Source organism: Echinops telfairi, unplaced genomic scaffold (assembly GCF_000313985.2).
Source record: "Echinops telfairi isolate 266 unplaced genomic scaffold, ASM31398v2 ScPeMD7_7410;HRSCAF=8448, whole genome shotgun sequence".
Taxonomy (NCBI): Eukaryota; Metazoa; Chordata; class Mammalia; order Afrosoricida; family Tenrecidae; genus Echinops; species Echinops telfairi.
In genome coordinates this window covers 16,798,969-16,819,200 of record NW_022111310.1, presented here as the reverse complement: position 1 = coordinate 16,819,200, position 20,232 = coordinate 16,798,969, and the positions used below count along the sequence as shown (strand labels likewise).

The following is a 20,232-nucleotide window of genomic DNA, read 5'->3' as shown; positions in this document are numbered from 1 at the left end:
GATGATGACTTCAGTTTCATCCTGCTTGTTTTGAGTCTGCTTTTGAAGAAAATGATCTGTTAGTTGTACAATTTATTAAACCAGAGTTTTGTAAATGTGAGGGCTTGCATCACCCTATATGACCAGCAGGTGCTGCTCATTCACAGCAAAATGGCTGTTTCAGCCACAGCAGCAGCTGGATGGTTGCTGGAAACATGCGGGCACTGGATTCCCTTCTACCTGCCACCATGCTTTAAGTGCCTTCACGAAAGAGGCTAACCCTTAAAGTGTGAGGTGATACTGTGCTTGTCTCCATCTAGAGATCATGAGCCAGTAGAGAGAAGAGGGATCATTCCCAAGTTCACATGTATAAAAGCAGCCAGGATTTAAAACTGCTGAGTGATTCCAGGAGCCATGGTGATGGAGTGGTTAAACTGCCTGGCTGCTAACCAGTAGGTTGCCAGTTCAAAGCCACCATTCGCTCCACAGGAGAAAGATTACAGTCTAACGGACAGTTCTATGACCTATAAGCAGGCAGGCCACATGTGGCCCGCTGAGGACATTTATCCGGCTAGCATGAAATAAAAAGCCTGATGTCACAGGGGGAATCCTATCAGTATCTTCTCCCACTTTCTTAGGAGACACATGAGGGAAAAGGTAGTTTGCTAGTTAAGAGACTGGGATGTATTGAGAGGAGTAAATTGCAAAGACTAGCATGGCCACAGTTCTTTAAAGGGACTTTAAGATGAAAAGCAACGAGACTCAAATGGATCTTGAAGAATGGGAAAGATTTGGCAGAAGAGTTACAGGGAGAAAGTTGGAGTGGGAATTAAAAAAAAAAACGTGAGGAATGAAGTAGACTGAACTAAAGCCAAACAGAAGAGATTTTTTGCATGGGATTTGAGTGTGTGACTGCCTTTTTTTTTTTTTTCTGTCTAGGTATACGCTCCTGTTTATTACTTATATATCTCAAACCAGGATACATTTGCAAATCAAAATTCTAAGTTATAAACCCAATACCATGTAATTAGGCGACATTATTTTAATGAGGATACTTTGCTGAAAACATTTGTGAGTGTGTCGTGGACCCAACACACAGCCATCCCCGTTCCCTAACCCGAAGTTCACACCCACGCTCTCCCCTCCTGGATGCCCTCCCTTCTAATTCCGCTTCCTCACTAGCCCTCACAAGTTCCAGTTCCCATTGCATCTCAGCCTGAAGCTCATCAGTTACCAATCATTTATCTGCTCTGCAAGGTCTCCTGCGAGGTAAGGGGACAGGACACTGGAACAGAAAGCGGTCACTGCATTGCACTTACTCTCACGAGAACAGCCTGAAGAACAAACTGGGCAAGTGACCTGGCTGCGGACACACATCCTTCTTGTTGCTGAGGGTCTCTTTCATCCTAGTCTTGGAGGTGCCAGCTGTGTCGGGAAAGGTCCCTTCCCATTCTCGGATCCAAACCACTTGGAGAGAGGCACCAACTCCAACCCACTGCTGCAGCTAGTCCTAACTCAGAGGGGCCCTGTAGGGCAGAGTAGAGCTGTCCCACAGGATTTCTGAGGCTGCAAATGGGGATGCGTCAAGTGTGGTGACCACCCAGCCTTATGTTGGGAAGTAGAAGCAAATTAGAATAGGTGGCAAAGTGAGCCCTTCTTATGGAGGCTTCGAGAAACAGGCTTAAATATGGACGTGACTCCATAGGATTCAGGGAGGGATTATAACATTGTTAAATTCCAAGGAGAAGCACTTGGAAAGGCAGGGGAGAAGGTAAGCAGAAATCAGGCAGGAACCAGCTCAAAGAAAGTTGAAGTCCAGATGGGATTGGGGGATTAATCTAGAGTGGTGCTCACAGGAGTTAATACGATTTTTCCTTGGAGAAGTGTCAGAGGAAACCAGCCTCTAACAACAGGTCAGTAGGTGCAATTGTATGGTCATCTGATGATAATAAAGTCATAGAGGATAGGAAAGATAGAATAAAAGGAGCCAGACACATTTCATGGTAGCATGCTCACCTCAGCTCCTCTTGGTCCACGTGAAGGTGGGAGAAGAAAACACCTTTACGATCTTGGGATATTTATAGGTAGCCATCAGACATGCATATTCAGTAGTTACATGCGTCACGAGGTGAATGAAATCTACAGTAAGGTCCCTGAGCTCACAGGTGAGGAAACCTATTATCTGCTTTGGGGGAACTTCCGACGGGGCTGGGTGACGTGGTGGGAAGAGAGAGTAACAGAATGTCTGTTTCTGTAGGGAGATAAATCAACCATATGCTCACTTTAAGGCAGCATAGCTGTTAAGGGAGAATCTGTGGGAACTATATTTAAAGTAGGATAATGTACTTTAGACTTTATCTCTAACTTACCAAAGTGGAGGCTTACCTATTGTGGAATACTAGCTTTCCTGATTCTGTTATGTCAGGGAATATAGTCCTCCCTCATTGTATTTCCCCACAGGACTTACTGTTGGGAAATCTTACCTTTCTGAAACACATCAATTTCAGATTGATAAAAAGTATATTGGTGAGGTCAATAGCATTGTACTCTGGAGTCACACCCACACCACGGTCATTTTCCACTCAGCGACTCTATAGGTCAGGGGGTCCTCAAACTTCTTAAACAGGGGGCCAGTTCACTGTCCCTCAGAACCGTTGGAGGGCCAGACTATAGTTTTACAAAAAACTATGAACAAATTCCTATGCACACTGCACATATCTTATTTTGAAGTGAAAAAAAGGGGGGGCAAAAACACTTGTAACTTAAAGAACTGGGAACTGAGTAGAATCTTTTAGACCCTCTGCCAGTTATTCCCAACCATATCTGTGTCATTCCTGTAGTGGTATCTGGATTGGGGAGGGTCTTAATTGGACTTAATACAATGCTTCTCATTTTTTAAAAATTAAAAGATCATTTTATTGGGGATCTTACAATTCTTATAACAATCCATACATTAATTGTATCAAGCATATTTGTACATATGTTGCCATCACTCTTTTCTAGACATGTACTGTACTTTCTATTGAGCCCTTGGTATCAGTTCCTTTCCCCCCCCACCCACCTTCATGACCCTTTGATAAATTATAAATTTATCACCACCAACCACTGTCTCCCTTCCCCCATGGTTTCTGTTGTTCATCCTCAGGAAATGGGGGGGGAGGGGAAGAGTATGGTTATAGGTTGATCATTGCAATGAGTTCTCCCTAACTCTCCTCCTCTCCCCACATTTCCCCTGCCCTTCTGGTATGGCTACTCCCATTCCTGTTCCTAAATTCCATGTGTCCTGAGCTCCTATCTCTCATCTGTACCTGTGTACATGCTCCGGGCTAGTCTGAAGTGAGAGGCAGCGCTGGGGTCATGATAGTGGGGATGAGGAAGACTCAAGGAACCAGAGGAATATTGTGTTTCATCAGTGCTTTACTGCGCCCTGGTTGACTCATCCCTTCCCTACGACCCCTCTGTGGGGGGGATGTCCCATTATCTACAGATGGGCTTTGGGTCTCTGCTCCAACCCCCCTCATTCTCGTTTCTCATCTTTCAAAGCCGCACCTGTTTGGCCCAGAAGTTTGTATCTGGACTGCAGAGTGTAAGGCGGTTATCTCACCTCCCCACGTACAATTACTATTGCAGCCTCTTTTATCATTGTTTTGTTTTGTTTTAATTAAAAACATTTTCTTGAAGTGAAAAGTTACACAACAAATTAGCTTCCCATTCAATAATTCGTACACAACTTCACTGTGCCATTGGTGAGGCTCCCTGCAGAGGGTAGGCACTCAGCATTTCCACCCACCTGCTCCTTTTTCATCCATCCAGTGCCCCTGCCGCTCCTTATCTTCTCGCCTTTGCCTTTCTGGAAATGCTGACCACTCAGTCTCCCATAGCTGACTACATAAGCATATGGTTTATATTGTTATTTTACAGGACAATTTACTATGTAACTGAGAAGTGACCTCAGAGTGGCTTCAGTTCCAGGTTAAAGGGGTTTGGGAGGGAATGGTGTCAGCTTCATCTAGTCTATCGCTTCATTAAGTCTGGTCTTTTTAATGAATTTTTCTCCCATTCTACCTGGGACCTTCTCCTGCGTCCTTTATCAGAAAGGTCAGTCGGCAGGCGTAGCTGGGCACCATCTAGTTCTTCTGGTCTCAGGCTACAAGAGGCTGTGGCTTGGGTGAGCCATCGGCCTGTAATTTCTCCCTTGTCTTTGGTTTCCTTCACTCTCCTTTGCTCCAGATGGAAAGAGACAAATAGGTGTAGCTTGGATAGCCACTCACAAATATTTAAGAGCCCACATGTTCTTCACCAAACTAAGATGTAGAGCACTGTCTTCATGTCAGTTGACCGAGTTGTCCCATGAGACTATAGCCTCCCTTGTTCTGACTGATGGAAAATTAAGTTCATCAGCAATAAAGGATAGATCTTGACACTCATTTATGAAAATGGACCCTATCCAGTACCCTGCTGCCTTGCTTCCATTTTCATGGCATTAGCACAGTGCCATGTGCTGTGGGAGGCACTCACAATCTTTTTTTCTTTTCTTATTGAAGTATACAATATACATACTAAAATGTACAAGTAAGTGTTGGGCTGGGTTAATTTTTTTCAGTCAACACATCTGTGTAACCTACACCCAAATCAATAAATCAGCATTACTAGCAGCCTCACTACCATGACACTCAGCAGCCCCCTCAGACTCCTTCCCAATCACTGCACCCACGTTACCGCAGAAACTTGTTTCCTGACTTCTAACGCCAGGGACCTTGCCTGGTTTTGTACTTCACAGAAACAAAACCATACAATATGTTCTTTTTTGTACCTGGCTCCTTTTGCTCAATATTAGGTATAAGATTTATCCATATTCTTGCATTCACAACACTTTCTTTAACTAAGAGTACAAAGTTAAAGTGAGATCATTTAAAAAATAAATGAATAATTGGGAAGAGGTCTTTCAGGAAGGAACAAGAGAAACATGGGGAAAACATGACAGCAGACAGCGACATGTTACGGTTTTCTACTCTTCTGCCTTTTTCTTCCGCTGTCGTGGAAGAGAGAAGCTGGAAAAACAAACAAACAAAGAATTATAAACCAACTATGTGTTGAGGGAGCATGGCTAGTAGGCAGTGCAGAGAAAACCCTGTTGGGCAAATTATTTAATCTCCCTGGGGAGAGTTTCCTAGTGTACAGTGAAGATGTAATGCAGCCAATGTCAAGTTTAAATAAATCCATGTAAAAGTCCTCCTACTGCCCCTGGCTCTTTGGTACACAACCCCCTTGCTGGACACAGATCAAAAACATAGCTGGGAACTACGCAGTTTCATTTTCCCCTCGCTTTATGCCCGTTCGTTTACAATTTTAAAAGTAGTATAAAGTAGAATTGGGGTCTAGATGCTCCTGTCTGCCACATCACCTCTCCTGAATGATGCCTGGCACAAAATAGGTACCGAATCATTAAACTAGAATACGTTTTCTCTGAAAAGTTGGAAGGCAGTCTGAGGCTGGACTCAACTTTAAAACGGTCAGTCCATAAAAATGGATTTCGCTACTGTGTTAGGCATGATGGTGTTTTTTTAACGTTCTAGATTCCCAGTTATTTTTTCCACAAACCACTGCCCAGTGCCAAGCAGGAGTGAGCCTGCGGCAAGGAGGGCTAATTGAGGCCGGCCCACTCCCCCAGGGCGCCCCCCGGCGAGGGCTGTCGCGCTGCTCCCACGTGCTCCCCGCCCGCCCGTCCCAGGCTCCGCCCCGGCCCCGTCGCGGGGAGGGGCGGGCCTTCCAGTTCTCCGACAAGCTGATTGGCCAAGCCACGGGTTCCACGTGCGGGGGCGGTGCCCCGCCCGGAGGGGTCAGCGGGCGCAGAATCGGATCCGGGGGCGTGGTCTGCGCGCTGAAGGGGCCGGGCCGTGGGAGGAGGAGCCGCTTCCGGGCGAGCTGGCCCGCCCCCACGTGCGCGTCTGGACATTAGAACGGCGGAGGCCGCGGCGGCGGCGGCGGGAACAGCGACGCGGAGCCCTGGGGAGCAGGTGAGCTGGGGGAGGGGAGCGTGGCCCCGCGGTCCGGCCGGGGCTGTGCGACCAGGAGCCCCGCTACCGCAGATTGAGCTTTGTACCTGAAGTGCCGCTGGGGACGGAGTCCCTGTGCAACTGCTGTATGAAATCCTGAAGATCGGGGGATCTTCTCTAGCCGGCCCAGGGGGTTCCGCGTGCCATAGCGTTTGGGGACCCAGGTCTGGGCTTTGCATCTCTTCTCCTGGGCCCGCCCCCTCGGAGACCCCTGGAGCCGTCTCCATCCAGGCTGAGCTCCCGTGCCTCGAAGGATGGGGGTGGGAGGGGGTACACTAAACAGACTTGTGCGAGGCTTGCAAGTGCGAGCTGATAGTTGCAATGGCCCATTCAGTCTTTCCAACAACCCGCTGAGGTCAGTTCAAGTTTCCGTTTACCCGATGAGGAAACCGAGGTGACACAGCTGGAAACTGACAGAAGCAGGCAGGTACCCACTCTGAATCTGACTCCTGAGTCCACGCAGGGAACATTGTGCTGCCTGCTGTAGCCAAGCCCAGCCTCCTGCGTTCACCGGAGCTCTTCTCTGGCCTACCTCTGCTGAAACACAACTTTAGCATCTTTCCTGGTTAATGACAGGCACTCATACCTAGGTGACCTGCTGGAGTTGACTAATTTGTTTGGGGTAGTGCAAACATGTATAACAAAACATTTGCTGTTTCACTGTTTTGGCACAAACATCAATCACTTTCATCATGTTGGGCAACCTTCCCCCACTTGGGCCAATTTCTGGGCCATCTCACCCACATTTCAATGAGGGGCATGTACTCAGCAAGCGTGAGGTTCCAGGAGTCTGTGGAAATGGTCGATTTTCCTGGCTCCAAATAGCTAAGGCCAAAGAGGGCCAAGTTTGGTTTCTTGTGTGTGTGTGTGTGTGTGTGTGTGTGTGCTTCTTGATACAGTATTCACATATCATACACTCCCACGGTTAAATGGCTTTTAAAATGAGTGTATATACATAATCGCAATCAATTCTAGTGCTCCCTCTCCCTCCCGCTTTTATTGTTTGCTCCCCAAACCCCCTCACCCTCCAACACTCCCACACCCCCTATAAACCATTGCATCAGTTATTATCTCTCGGCATCTACTCCTTCTGTGCTTAACAAACTGAGTAACCCAACAGAAACAATTAAAAAAACAAAATAAAGTGGTAAGGATAATGATAATAGAAGTATAAAAATATGTAACAAGTAAGAAAAGACCACCTTTCATATTTAAATCAAGTCAGTTAGTTCTAGCTCATGTTCAAAAGGGTGGATCTGGCTGTCCCTGTGGACTTCTAAGACTATAATTTTTCATGGGAGCAGAAAGTCTCATCTTTCTCCTACAAAGAGCCTGGTGGTTTTTGAACTGCTGACCTTGAGGTTAGCAGCCCAACAGACAGAACCTATTACACCAGCAGGGTTCCTAAACCAGAGCCACAGCCTGTGGAGTCTTTAGCAGAGTACTTGAAGTCCTGAAGCTCTTTCTCAGAACCTCTTAGAGATGTAGGCTAGCCTCAGGCTAGGAATGTTGCTGGGTTATCTTGCCAACCAGTCTGAAAAGCCAAAGCCCTTCTTCCCGGAAGCTATATAGATCCCCAGGAATACAGACCCCCCCCCCCCCCCCTCAGCACCTAAGCCTCCTGTCCTCCCCTCAACTGAGCTACTGGAATTCTGGGACTCCACATTGCTGGTTTCAGTAGATGTGCACCTTGCTGGGTGTGGTGTAGAAGGTATGTCAAAGATCCCAGCCCAGCTCCACTGCTGATAGTAAAAATAGCTGCTTATTTACTGGGTGCCTACGTAGTGCCAGGCATGGGCCTGATTACCATCTCATATCTTCCCCACCAGGTTGCACATTGGGTGGTGTGCCCGTTTTATAGAATATAAAATGGAGACTGAAAATCCGTGACCTTGCCCATGGTGACTGAGCACAGACCTGGGTCTCTTTGACCCTGAAACTCGAATTCTTTGTGCACATTCCCATGGTGCCTTCCAGCTAAACTCCGCTGTCCTAACTTGGGGAAGGTCAGTGCTGAGCATGGGGGCAGCCGGCTTCCATCTGTAGACTTAAGGACAAACTCCCTCGGCTTGGGCACAGTGCCTTGCTGCCTTCCCACCAGGTGGAAGCCTCCCAGATTTTGAAAGTAGTGTTCACAAAGCAAAAGCCCAGACTGAATTTGGTTCTGTAGACTGACGGGAATCTGATTCTATGGGCGTTTTTCCACTTCATAGATTTTTAAGTACCTGTTGTAGTAGAATGAGGAGCCCTGGTGCATAGTGGGTTATGGGTTGGGCTGCTAACTGCAAGGTCATCGGTTCAAAACCACCAATCACAGGTGGGAGGAGGGTGGGGAGATGGGGCTTCCTACTCCAATAGAGAGTTACAGCCTTGGAAACCCACCAAGGCAGCTCCGCTCTATCCTATAGGGTCGTTGTGAGTCAGACTCGACTGGATGGCAGTGAATTTGGCTTCTGGTTTGGTAACAGAAGGACAAGGCACGGGGCTAGAATCCCCAAGACCCAGAGTTCAGTTGCCGCTCTGTACCTGACTCAGGGTACAGTCACGACCAAGCCCTGTCCCTCCCCCACGCCCCATGTCACACATCAAGAAGTGGAAGATTAACAGGAGTAATAACTTCTTTCTTTTCCCCCTAATTCTCCAATCAAATCTCTCTCTGCCTCTTAAAATAAAAAAAATTAAAAAACAGGTAAAAATGGAACTGCCTTGCTCAGTTCCCCCCCACTCCCCTCTCCTCAGAGGCCCTGTAGGACTGCCCTTGCAGGCTGCTCTGCCTGTTGCTTCTGATAAGCTTTGTTCTGTCAGTTTTCAAAAGGGGAGTGGAATGCAGCTTCGGATTCCAGAAGCCAAGGGGCCTGTGACAGGTTGTCCCCGGGAAGTGAACCAAACCCTCCAGGCCCTGGCTGTAAACCTGACTCCACTCCCCAGAGGGACAGCAACAAATCCCACACACGTTCGGAGCCCTGGTTTTGTTGGCACTAAAAACCCTCTGCAGTTGAACGAGACTGTGTGTGTGTGGTGTGTGTGTGTGTGTGTGTGTGTGTGTGTGTGTGTGTGTGTGTGTGTGTGTTGCCCACCACATGACGGGCCTGCAGTCCATCTCTCCACAGTTCTACCTTGCCAGCCCCAAGGCAGAGCCATTGAATCAAGCGTGGATCACTATAGCAACTTCAAATTCTGACTGTGACCTTAGGTAAATGACCTTTCTCTCTGAGCCAAGCGAACTCCTGACAGACCTGAGAGCAAAGTGCTGTACAAAACAGGCTGGCCAGTGTATCTTCGAAGTGAATTTGGGGTGGGGGATGAGCTGGGGTGGGGATGAGCCGTGTGATTACCTCTTTGGGGGGAGGCCTGTGTCAGGTCTGGAAGCCAGCCTCTCCGGCAGGGTGTGGCCCTCTGTGTGGCTCATGATAAACCTCCACCGTACTGGGGTGGGGGGGGGTGGGGGTTGATAAACTTCCCAGCCCTGACCCTTCACACAGCTGGTGGGAAACCGCAGGGCCTGGGAGGCTGGGAAGAAAGGCAGCCAGTGAACACCCCAACACCCCGATCCTGATCCTGCTAACTTAGCCTTCGGTTCTGCGTGACCTTGGGTGAGTGCCTGTCGGCTCCCACACCTGTGGCTCTGATTGTCCCCCATTTGGTTCCTAAATGTTCCCCAGAAGGAAGTGTCTGAACTGTAGCTCCCCACCCCCTTCCAGCCCAGGTTCCCACCGCCTGCTTCCTGCTCTGTCCCTGTCCCTGTCCTCCCAAGCATCCGCCCACCCTCTTGGCAGCCTTCCACCTTCAGCTGAGCCCCAAAGGCTCCTTTGCCTGTTGGCAGCCAGCTCTGCTCTAGCTGCAAGATTGACCATCGTCAACCCTGAGGACTCAGGCCAGACCTCGTGCCCCGCTCAGAAACCTCCAGTCTGCCCTCAGGCTTCTGGGTCAGGCAGCCCGCGCCAGCCTTGGGCACCTCTCTCTCGTGCTCTCCCACCTTCCCCCTCGTCAGGTGCACACTGGCCTCACTGCCTCCTTTATTTCCTTCCTCATCTCCGCAGAACAGCCCCTGGCCAATTCCTCCCTGCCCCTTGCCTCCTCTCCCCGGGGAGTGCTCTCGCCCCCCACCCTCACCCCGTCCAGCTGAATCTGCTCATCCTGCAGAGCCCAGTTCAAGTCCTCGTCTTCCAGCAAGTCTCGTCCCACCTCCTACGTCATACTCAAGTGGCCTTCATGCCCCAGCTTCCTTCTCTGTCCCCTTGTGGACTTGGCTTTCGGGGTCTCTAACCATGTACTTCTTGGAATTCAACAGACACGTGTCCCTGTGCTGGGTGCAGGCAGAGCGCTGTGAGCACTGACTACTGAAATTAGCTAACTCTACAAAGAACTGTTATGTAATAGAGCCGTCTCTAAGGGGAACAAGAACACCTTAGAGTAATCAACCTTTTGAGATCAAAAGGGCAGCATTCACCCAAGGACAAAGTTGAGAGGGTTAGGAAAGGAGGTGCCACACAAGCAGGAAGCAGGGAGCAAGGCGGTACGGGATGTTATATTGTGGAAGCGTCCCATCAGTGAGGTGAGACAAAATGTGTATGAATTGCTGAATGGAAAACTGAGCTGTGCTTTTATAAAGCACTCTTTTGTATGAGATTGCAATCTGGGCAGGAAGAGAAGCTTCAGTTGGGGGAGGGGGGGAGGAGCACCTCTGGGAGAATGGGCAGGATTTGGGTGTAGAGGGAATAGAAGCTTCTGGATCAGGTTTGCCCAGGTGGTTGTGTGTTGGGTGGCTAACTTCCAGGTCAGCAGTTCAAAACCACCAGCCTCGCCTTGGGAGAAAGACGAGGCTTTCTACTCCCGTAAAGAGTGACCATCCTGGAAACTGGCAGGGCTACTTCTATCCTGTCCTATCGGGTTGCTTTGAGTTGAAATAGACTCTGTGGCATGACGTTTGGAGTCTGGAGTTCAAAGTCAGAGGTGGGGAACCTGCCTGAGAGCCATAAAGGCCCTGAAATCATCAGCACCAACTAACGTCACACCCACCTCACCAGAGAGGCTGTTGTAGCCAACACGTTACTCACGCATTCACACTGGTGCTGACTCACAGCGACTATAGGACAGGGCAGATCTGCCCCGGGAGTGTCCGAGACTGTCCCTCTGGACAGGAGGAGAAAAGCCCGCATTTCTCCATGGGCCTGCTGATCTTGCAGAAGTGAGAGAACGTTTGCTCAAATATAGCAGCTAACTTTTCAAGTTGATAAATTTTTATTAGTCATTTTTTGGGGGCTCTTACAAATGTTACACCAATCCATCATTCAGTTGTTTTAAGCACACACGTGCATATCTGTTGCCATCAACATTTCCAAACATTTTCTACTTGAGCCCTTGGTATCAGCTCCTTTTTTCCCCCTGCCCTCCCACCCTCATGAATCCTTGATCAATAATATATTATTACTGTTATGTCTTGTCTTACACTGCCTGTTGTCTCCCTTTACCCACAATGCTGTTATTTGCTCCCCTGGGGGTGGTCTTTATATCAAAACTTGTGATGAGTTCCCCCCTCCCCACTGTCTTTTCTACCCTCGTAACATTGCTACTGCCACTCCTGTTCCTGAGGGTTTTACCTGTCCTGAACTCCATGTGCCGAGTGCTCTTATCTGTACAATGCGTGTACTCCGGTCCATCCAGATTTGTAGGTAGGACTGGGTCATAGTAGTGGAGGGTGGGGTGCGGGCAAGCATGGAGGAACTAGAAGAACGATGTGTTTCATTGGTACCATTTTTTTTATGATGTTAAAAATATCCAAATGGTCCATGACAGAAAAAAAGGCTCCTGCCCTGTTCTAGGTGAAGGGAACAGGGTGCACAGAGCTAGAAAGTGACCAGTGTGGTTTGCCGTTGTGGGCCAGCAGGTTGACTCCTTGGGTGGGAAATGGCTTCATCCATGTCCCATAAGCATTAAATAGGTAACAGCCATTTCAAACCTACCAGCTGGCTGTTGCTCTGGAGAAAGAGGAGGCTTTCTGCTCCGGTGACGATGTCAGAATCGACCAATGGCAGTGGGTTTATGTAAAACTCTGCTGGAGATAATTTAAAAAAAGAAAAAGTTGCAGCAGTACACCAACAGGACAAGGAGCTCCCAGAAATGCAAGCCGGATTCAGAAGACTTGGGAAGAGAGCCACGAATACCAGACTACCTGTGTTCTGTGTGGATCATCACAAACTGTGGATAGCACTGAGAAGAATGGGAATCCACAAACACTTTATTGCGCTCACGTGGAACCTGTACATGGACCAAGAGGCCATTGCTAGAGCAGAGCAAGGGAACACGAGTGGTTTAAAATCAGAGTTGTGCATTAGAGTTGGATCCCCTCACTGTCCTGTCTTCAGCCAGTCTGCTGAGCGAATCCTCTGAGGACCTGGACTCTAAGAGGAAGAACGTGGCATCTGGGTACTGGAGGTAAGCTCATGGCAACATGTGATGTGCAGATGGCAACCTGGCTCCCCGAAAGTGAAGAGGACTTGAAGTACTGGTGAAGATCGGGGTGAATTACACCTCCGTGTAAAGAAAACAGAGCCTCACATTGGACCAGAAATCACATCACGATAAACGGAGAAAGGGTGGAAATTGTACTTGGACCCACAGTCAATGCCCACGGAAGCAGCAGCCACAAAATCAAACGACATACTGCACGGGCAAATCTGGTGCACAAGACGTCTTTAAGGAACCACCAATGTCACTTTGAGGACCAAGGTGTGCCTTAGCCAAGCCATTGTGTGTTCAGTCACCCAGATGCATGTGAAGAGACAGTGCTTAAGGAGGACTGGGGGGAGAACTGATGCCCTTGAAATATGAGGTTGGCAAAAATATCTTGAATAACCCAGAGACTGCCAGAAAAGCAAACTGCTCTGTCTTGCCGGAAGTGCAGACAGAATTCTCCTCACAAGACTTCCTTTCACGAGTGTCAGGAGAGAGGGACCTCCTGCTCGTAAAGTGGTGTCCGTGAGAAAGGGGAAGGCCCTGGCACGATGGATGGACACCGTGGCCACAATCACAAGCTCAAACATACCAACTGTGAGGATGGCACAAAACTGGGCAGGGCTTCCGTCCGCTGTCCTGCGAGTCAGACACAACTTGAAAAGTAGCCATATAAAACGTAAGCCCCATACTTATATTATTAGTCACTAGACCTAAATGTATTTTTCATATTGCTATGAGAACTGCTAAAGGCTGACTTGGATTCCTCTGCTCAGTGGGGCTTGGTGAGCCATACTCTGAGTAGCTGTGGGCTAGGGTGCTGGGGAGGCAGGGCTCTGGAAAGACTGGATGGACAATACTCTGAGTAGCTGTGGGCTAGGGTGCTGGGGAGGCAGGGCTCTGGAAAGGCCTGGATGGACAATACTCTGAGTAGCTGTGGGCTAGGGTGCTGGGGAGGCAGGGATCTGGAAAGGCCTGGGTAAGAAGAATGTCACCATCCCCTAGAGGGGATGTCTTACGTTTCTCCTGCCATTACCCGCTCTCCCCCAGGATCCCTGGATTCTGGCTGACTGCCCTGTTGACCACAAGACCGTACCATGCAGCCGCAGTCCGTCCTGCACAGTGGCTACTTCCACCCACTGCTTCGGACCTGGCAGACAGCCGCCACTACCCTGAGCGCCTCCAACCTCATCTATCCCATCTTTGTCACGTGAGTCCTTGGGCACGGGCCAGGCTTCTGCTCTGCCAGGGTGAGCCGGGCATCAGGGTCACTGGGAGGGGAACAGTGGGCTGTCAGCTTGGAACTCAGATGACCCTTCTACTGGAAGTGTCCCGAGGGGTTAAGGACAGCAGCCTTAGGAATAAAATGAACCTTCCAAACGAAACCTCCATCTCCCCATCCCGGGAAATGAGAACCGCCACCCTTGGCTGCCGTCCTGAGTTTTGCACTAAGAAAACAGAGTGCTCTGTTGGTTGCAAAGGGTGCGTGCGAGTAAGAAGCGGCGATCATGGTTGTTAACAGCAATGGCCAGCACTTACTGAGTACGTCCTGGGTACCAGGCACTGTGCTAAACACCTACATGTGCGTGTTATCTCATTCGATCCTGGCAGCGCTCCGAAGAAGGAGGGACTGTGTATCCCCTAGAATAGCCACTGTGGGAACCACAGTGTGAGGCCGGGTGGCATTTCGTTCAGGTGTATGTAGACTCGCTGTGAGTCAGAACTGACACTGTGCACCTAACAACAACCACTACAGAATTTCGGTCCCATATGCCCAGAGATTGGTATCTGCTTCGTTCACCAGAGCCTAGAGCACACATGGTCTGGCGCTTAATAAGTGCCCAGTAAATAGGAGGGAACTTCAGACCGCTTGAGAGAGAGTGGACTTGAGAAATAATGGGATTTTTCTGCATCGTTTTTGAACTCCCCTGGTGTTTGAGCAAAAAGCCCACCTGGGACACAGATGAGGCCTCTGAGACTCAGAAGAGATGATGCCACCTGGTTGCTCGCATCCAGGCAGTAAGCGGCAGAGCTGGCTTAGGAAGTAGGGGCATCTGACTTGAGCGTCTGCCTTGACTTGACTCACTTGTGTCTACTGTCCTGGGACAGCTGCCCTGGCTGTCCCTGTCGCTCTTGTTCCTGTTGCTACGTCAGGCCTGGGCTTGGCCAGGCAGGGAGCCACCCACTGGATCTCACCCCACCCACCATCTCTACCTCCCTATCCCTTCTCACCCCGTGCCTCATCCCTCGTAGTCATCCCCCCTCGCCCAGGTGCTTCCCACAGCTGCTGATTCCTCATCCACCCCCACTCTCGCAGAGATGTTCCCGATGACGTACAGCCAGTCACCAGCCTCCCAGGAGTGGCCAGGTAGGAGACGGGGTGGGGGTGGGAGGTAGTGGTTTCACACGAGGCAGTGCCACAGGGGAGAGGCAGACTTCTCTCCGTGGAGCGAAGGGTTTCTTAGGGCTAACGCTGTTCTACAGTAGGAGAGAGTGCCACACGTAGCAGAGGCCGGCTGCTGGCTGCATGGGGCTGTTCCCGAGGGGAGCTGGGCTTCAGGGGGGAGCTCAGGGAGCAAACCATGGCAGGGGGGGGCTTTCCACGGCCGGAGTCCATAGCACTGAGCCCAGGAACTCGGTTTCCATGTATGGGCTGTGTTCCCAGGTTGGCCAGCTGGGCTCTCCGCAGCGGCAGCACAGTGGTGGGGGCCGAGAGACTCTCGCGGAAGACCTGCCTCAGTTCAGCAACCCCACCCCACCCCCACCACTCCACTCCCCCCAGGTATGGTGTGAACCGGCTAGAAGAGATGCTGAAACCGCTGGTGGAAGAGGGGCTGCGCTGCGTCCTGATCTTCGGTGTCCCCAGCAGAGTTCCCAAGGTACGGAACCCGGGAGAGGGTGACTGAGGTCGGGCCCTCTGCTGGCCCTGGGACTAGCGGACATGCGCTCTGTCCTAAGACAGCGTCTGACTGAGCAGGTCAAGTGCCCAGACAGGGCCTCTGTTGCGCCCTCCATAAAAATCCCTTTGCTTCCCTGCCATCGTCCTTGTCGTTGGGACTGCGGGGTGTCGTATGACGCGTCCCCCTGCCCCCAGGATGAACGGGGCTCTGCCGCGGACTCCGAGGACTCCCCCGCTGTCGAGGCCGTCCGCCTGTTGCGGAAGACCTTCCCCAGCCTCCTGGTGGCATGTGACGTCTGCCTGTGCCCCTACACCTCCCACGGTCACTGTGGTGAGCTTCCCCACCTCAGCCCGGCCAGCCCTGCTGCCCCCTGCACGCCCACTGCCCAGTCCTCACCGGGGCGGGGGTGGACCAGGGCCCAGGGTGCCCGCCCTGACACAGCCGTCGGCCTTGCAGGGCTGCTGGATAAGAACGGGGCAATCCTGGCCGAGGAGAGCCGCCAGCGGTTGGCAGAGGTGGCACTGGCTTATGCAAAGGCAGGTGAGTGAGCCAGGCAGCAGAGGGGTGGTGGCCGGGAGCCTCTAAACCAGGAAGGTGGCACAAGGGACAGGAGGACCCCCAGAGCTCTCAAGGCTGCCCTCTGCCCCTCAGGATGTCAGGTGGTAGCCCCGTCGGACATGATGGACGGACGCGTGGGAGCCATCAAGGAGTCCCTGATGGCACACGGACTTGGCAACAGGGTAAGGAGCGTAGGCCATGCCCAGGAGGGGGAAGACCCAGCCCAGCCCTGCCCACCGGAGCTGCCAGGCATCGCAGACTGGATGAGGCGTTTGGGGTCCGTCTCTACCTCTGTCCTTCAGATGGGGGCATCAGGGACCGGAACTCGGGCATTCTGCATCCCGGCCCGGTCCTTCCTGTCGGAACTCATCAGCCCGGGCTCAGCAGTCTGTTGTTTCCCACAGGTGTCCGTGATGAGCTACAGTGCCAAGTTTGCCTCCTGTTTCTACGGACCTTTCCGGTAAGTGGGGGCAAGGTGTTCAATCCCTGCGCGTTGGGCCCAACCTGGTGTCCTCTCACTGGCTCTGCCCCCCAGGGATGCGGCTCAGTCAAGCCCAGCCTTCGGAGACCGCCGCTGCTACCAGCTGCCCTCCGGAGCAAGGGGCCTGGCTCTCCGAGCGGTGGTGAGTGACTGACCGGGGCTGAGCCCTGCCAGGCTGACCCTGCCCTCTCCTCCCTGTGCTCCCAGTACTGCCCACACCCTTCCCTTCTCCCCTAGGACCGAGATGTACGGGAAGGAGCCGACATCGTCATGGTGAAGCCAGGGATGCCTTACCTGGACATCATGCGGGAGGTGAAGGCCAAGGTCAGCACAGAGCTGAGGCCTGAGGGCTAGCCAGGAGACGCGCTGGCCGCAGGCTCTGTGACCTTGGGTTGATGGGACTGCAGATTCTCCTGGATGGACGGGATCAGCCCCTGGGCAGAAATCTTCCCCGCCTTGTCTCTGCCGGGGCAGCCAGCAGCAGTGGCTCAGGCCGTGGGGTGGTCACAGGTTGGGTGGGGAGGGAAGGACACCCTGAGGCACCCCATCCTCCCGCCTTCCTCCTCCACAGCACCCGGAGCTCCCTCTCGCCGTGTACCACGTTTCCGGGGAGTTTGCCATGCTGTGGCACGGAGCCCGGGCCGGGGCATTTGATCTCAAGGCTGCGGTCCTGGAGGCCATGACCTCTTTCCGCCGGGCAGGTAGGCACGCAGCGCAGGGGGTTCTTGTCTTCTCTCAGTGACGGGACCCAGAGAGGAAATGCCAGTGGTCCAAACCTAGAGCAGGGAAGGGCGTGGAACCGCCGGAAGGCATGCGTGCGCAGGAGGGTGAAGCAGGCCGAGCCTTCTACACCGTTTGCTGGGAGACCGCCGCAGGCCATGCCGCCATACCCTCCCGTGCCAGTAGGAGGCTGGTGTGGGTGCGCCCTTGCCTCAAGGTTAGGGGAGCTGATGATTGTAACTGGCACCTGCTTATCGCTCTGTGAAAGGGAGCTGGTTAGGGGCGTGGGCCAGTGTGGGAAGGGCACTTCCAGCCTGTGTTTCCCCACCAGGCTTTTCTTATTTTTTAATTAAAAGATCATTTTATTGGGGGCTCTTACAGCTCTTATAACAATCCATACATCAGTTGTATCAGGCATATTTGTACATTTGCTGACATCATTATTTTCTAAACATTTACTTGCTATTTGAGCCCTTGGTATCAGCTCCTCTTTTTCCCTCCCTACCCCCCTCCCACCCTGGTGATTCCTTGATAAATTATAAGTTATTATTATTTTCATAACTTACACCAACCACGGTCTCCCTTACCCCATGGTTTCTGTTTTTCGTCCCCTGGGGATGGGGGCAGGGGAGCTATGTGTTGATCATTACAATTAGTTTCCCCTTTCTCTTCCCACCTTCCCCCTCCCCTCCTGGTACCGCTACTCCCATTCTTGTTCCTGGATTCTGTGGCAAACTGAGGTCCCGAAAGAGGAAATGACTTGTCCAAGGTCATCCAGGGCTAGAACTGACCGGACCTGGGCTCAGGGTCATCCTGTGACACCCACAGACACCGCTCTTCGTGGTGGCCAGAGGGCCTTCCTCCCTGCTTGGCCCTGTCTCCCAAGAGCTGGTGCACAGCCCCCGACCCCATGCCCATCTCCTGCTTCTCTGCCTCCACAGGTGCCGACATCATCATCACCTACTACACACCGCAGCTGCTGCAGTGGCTGAAGGAGGAGTGAGGGGCAGGAACTAGAGTTTCACAGGACGCCCAGGGCCTTGAGGAAGCGAAAACCAAAGTAAAGGCTGCTTTTCAAACCACGCCCTTGTGCTCTCTTCCTGCACGTGTGCTGGTGGCTCCTGGGAGCAGGCTGCAGCTTTCTGCCGACCACAGCGCCACGGCTTGGGTTCTCCAGCGCTTCGCAGCCCTCTCCTGGGTTGGCACGAGGCTCCCCTTGCCACCCGGCTGGCACCTCTCGCGTGCCCTCATCTTGAAAGCAGCCGGGAGGGACAGGCGCAGGTTCACAGCCTGGGAGAGGGGCCCGGGCATTGTGGAGAGGAGAGCAGGCGGATGCTAAGAAGCTCCTGGAACCCCAGGGCCTGACACCTGAATTGACATCCCCGGATTTTGAGTTGCGATTTGCTGCAATTCCACAGGAATTCTTTCCCACATAAAATGCCTCCATCCTTCTGTTCCGAGCCATCATCTGTGAGCGGAAGTGTTCACTGAAGAGCAGAATCATTGTCTGAGGATCAAAACCCCCACTGTTGGAGATGCTACCACCAAAAATGGCTTTTTATCGGAGAGGCGCTGAGAGCCTGGGCGGGTGCTGGGGATGTGGCAGGACAGACCTCCCTTCAGGAAACCTACACAAGTGGAAGGGGGGCTGGGGGGGTGGACAAGAGCCAGAAAGCAGACCAATAAAAGCAGGTAGAAATCATGCCAAGTGCCTCAAAGGGACCCGAGACTGAAGTACAGAATCGTGGGAGAGTGGCCAGTGCCTCTCTGAGCCCAGACCTGTGGGGGACAAGGAGAGCTCCTTGCAGAACCTGGAGGGAGACACCCTGGGTGCCTGGAGAACAGCTCGGGCAAAGGACCTGTGGTGGGAGGGGGCTGTGCTGTTGGGAGCAGCAGGGAAAGGACTGGTTGGGGAGCCGGATAAGTAGGCCAAGGCCAGTTCCTACGCTTCTAGAGACGTCGGGTTTTATTTTGCATCTGATGGGAAGACAACTAAATTTTGAGTTACATGTGTTTCAGTTTACCCATTTCGGCCCCCGGGGAGCTTCGAAGGCTCATAAAACGCTTTCCTGATGCAGGGCTCTGAGCTCGGGAGATGGGCATCCCAGGCAGGGGACCAGCTGTGCAGAGGCTGAGGGGTTGAGGAACCCGAGGGAGAGGGGGCCGGAGAAAGAGCTAACCTGAACTCAGTGGGCAGAGTGAGCAGGGGCACACCGTGCTGGCTTAAAGACTATGTTAGTCTTCGGGGCTGTGCTTCAGAACAAATGAGAAGCTATTTGATGGGTTTTAAGCAGGGGACTGACTCAATATGACTTGCCTCTTTTTCTGTAACTATTTTGACAACTCTGGCAAATGCAGATGAGAAATGGTGGTACCTGAAGCGGGTGACAATGAGGGTAGGGAAGGAGGAGCGAGGTGTGTTTTGGGGGGTAAATTAAATGTTGGCATGAGCATCTCCAAGGCGGATGAGCATTTGCTAAGACAGAGAAGCCTAGAGAAAAAACTAGCGTGGGTTGCAAAGGGTACCCTAAATTCATCTTGGGATGCTAGGCAGGGGAAAAGCTGTAATCTGAAGAGATTAGGCTGCTGGTGCGAGGCCACTCTAGATGCGTTTCAGCCTGTATTGTTCAGCTTCAGGACCATCGCTATGTGTTAGCATGGGTCGGGCATCCTGTTCGAATAGATTCCATAGCGGGACGACCAGTGGATGGAGTTGCCACCAGGCATGGTGGGCTTAAGTATGCGGTGCCCTGACTTGGTGTCTGCTCCAACCCACAACATTTTTTCCCCCAGAAAGTTAAGGCTTTCTACTGCCCAAAAGAGTGACAGAGTCAGAATCCCACAGGGACAGTTCTACGCTCTTGCATAAGGTCGCTATGAGGTTGGTTTTCTGGAAGGCAACAGTGGTTAGATGGGCAGGGCTTCTCGGAGAGGGTCCTGGGGGATCTGGGTCCTTCAGGCCAGTTTTCAGCTGTGTGTGCTGCTTTGTGCTGGTGGCAATCCGCGTCCCCTGGGGCAGAGAACACTTTTCACCACGTTGCAAAAGTACATTACATCAGACTCCCAGGCCTCCCCAAGTGGGTTT

At 51.9% G+C, this 20,232-nt stretch overlaps 1 protein-coding gene across 2 annotated transcripts; it reads left to right on the top strand.

Annotated features, from left to right (window-relative positions):
• Nucleotides 1–5,919: 5,919 nt before the first annotated feature.
• Nucleotides 5,920–18,599, top strand: ALAD (aminolevulinate dehydratase). Of its 2 annotated transcripts, none has more exons than XM_004712536.2 (12): nucleotides 5,920–5,996; nucleotides 13,539–13,698; nucleotides 14,806–14,856; nucleotides 15,271–15,367; nucleotides 15,583–15,718; nucleotides 15,845–15,928; nucleotides 16,040–16,128; nucleotides 16,351–16,406; nucleotides 16,482–16,569; nucleotides 16,665–16,751; nucleotides 16,999–17,128; nucleotides 18,089–18,599. In XM_004712536.2, exons 2-12 carry the CDS (start codon nucleotides 13,586–13,588, stop codon nucleotides 18,148–18,150), a joined length of 993 nt encoding a protein of 330 aa, XP_004712593.1. In that variant the 5' UTR covers nucleotides 5,920–5,996; nucleotides 13,539–13,585; the 3' UTR covers nucleotides 18,151–18,599. The 2 variants fall into 2 exon arrangements, with proteins under 2 accessions (XP_004712593.1, XP_045152530.1); XM_045296595.1 differs by lacking the exon at nucleotides 5,920–5,996 and adding an exon at nucleotides 9,607–9,628.
• The last annotated feature ends 1,633 nt before the right edge of the window (nucleotides 18,600–20,232 follow it).

Bases quoted from the DNA above. Each gene is read 5' to 3' on its own strand.
- ALAD (XM_004712536.2), top strand. From the start codon at position 13,586: ATGCAGCCGCAGTCCGTCCTGCACAGTGGCTACTTCCACCCACTGCTT. The intron at 15,368-15,582 runs GTACGGAACCCG...CCCTGCCCCCAG, and splicing joins TCCCCAGCAGAGTTCCCAAG to GATGAACGGGGCTCTGCCGC. The intron at 15,719-15,844 runs GTGAGCTTCCCC...TCGGCCTTGCAG, and splicing joins CACCTCCCACGGTCACTGTG to GGCTGCTGGATAAGAACGGG.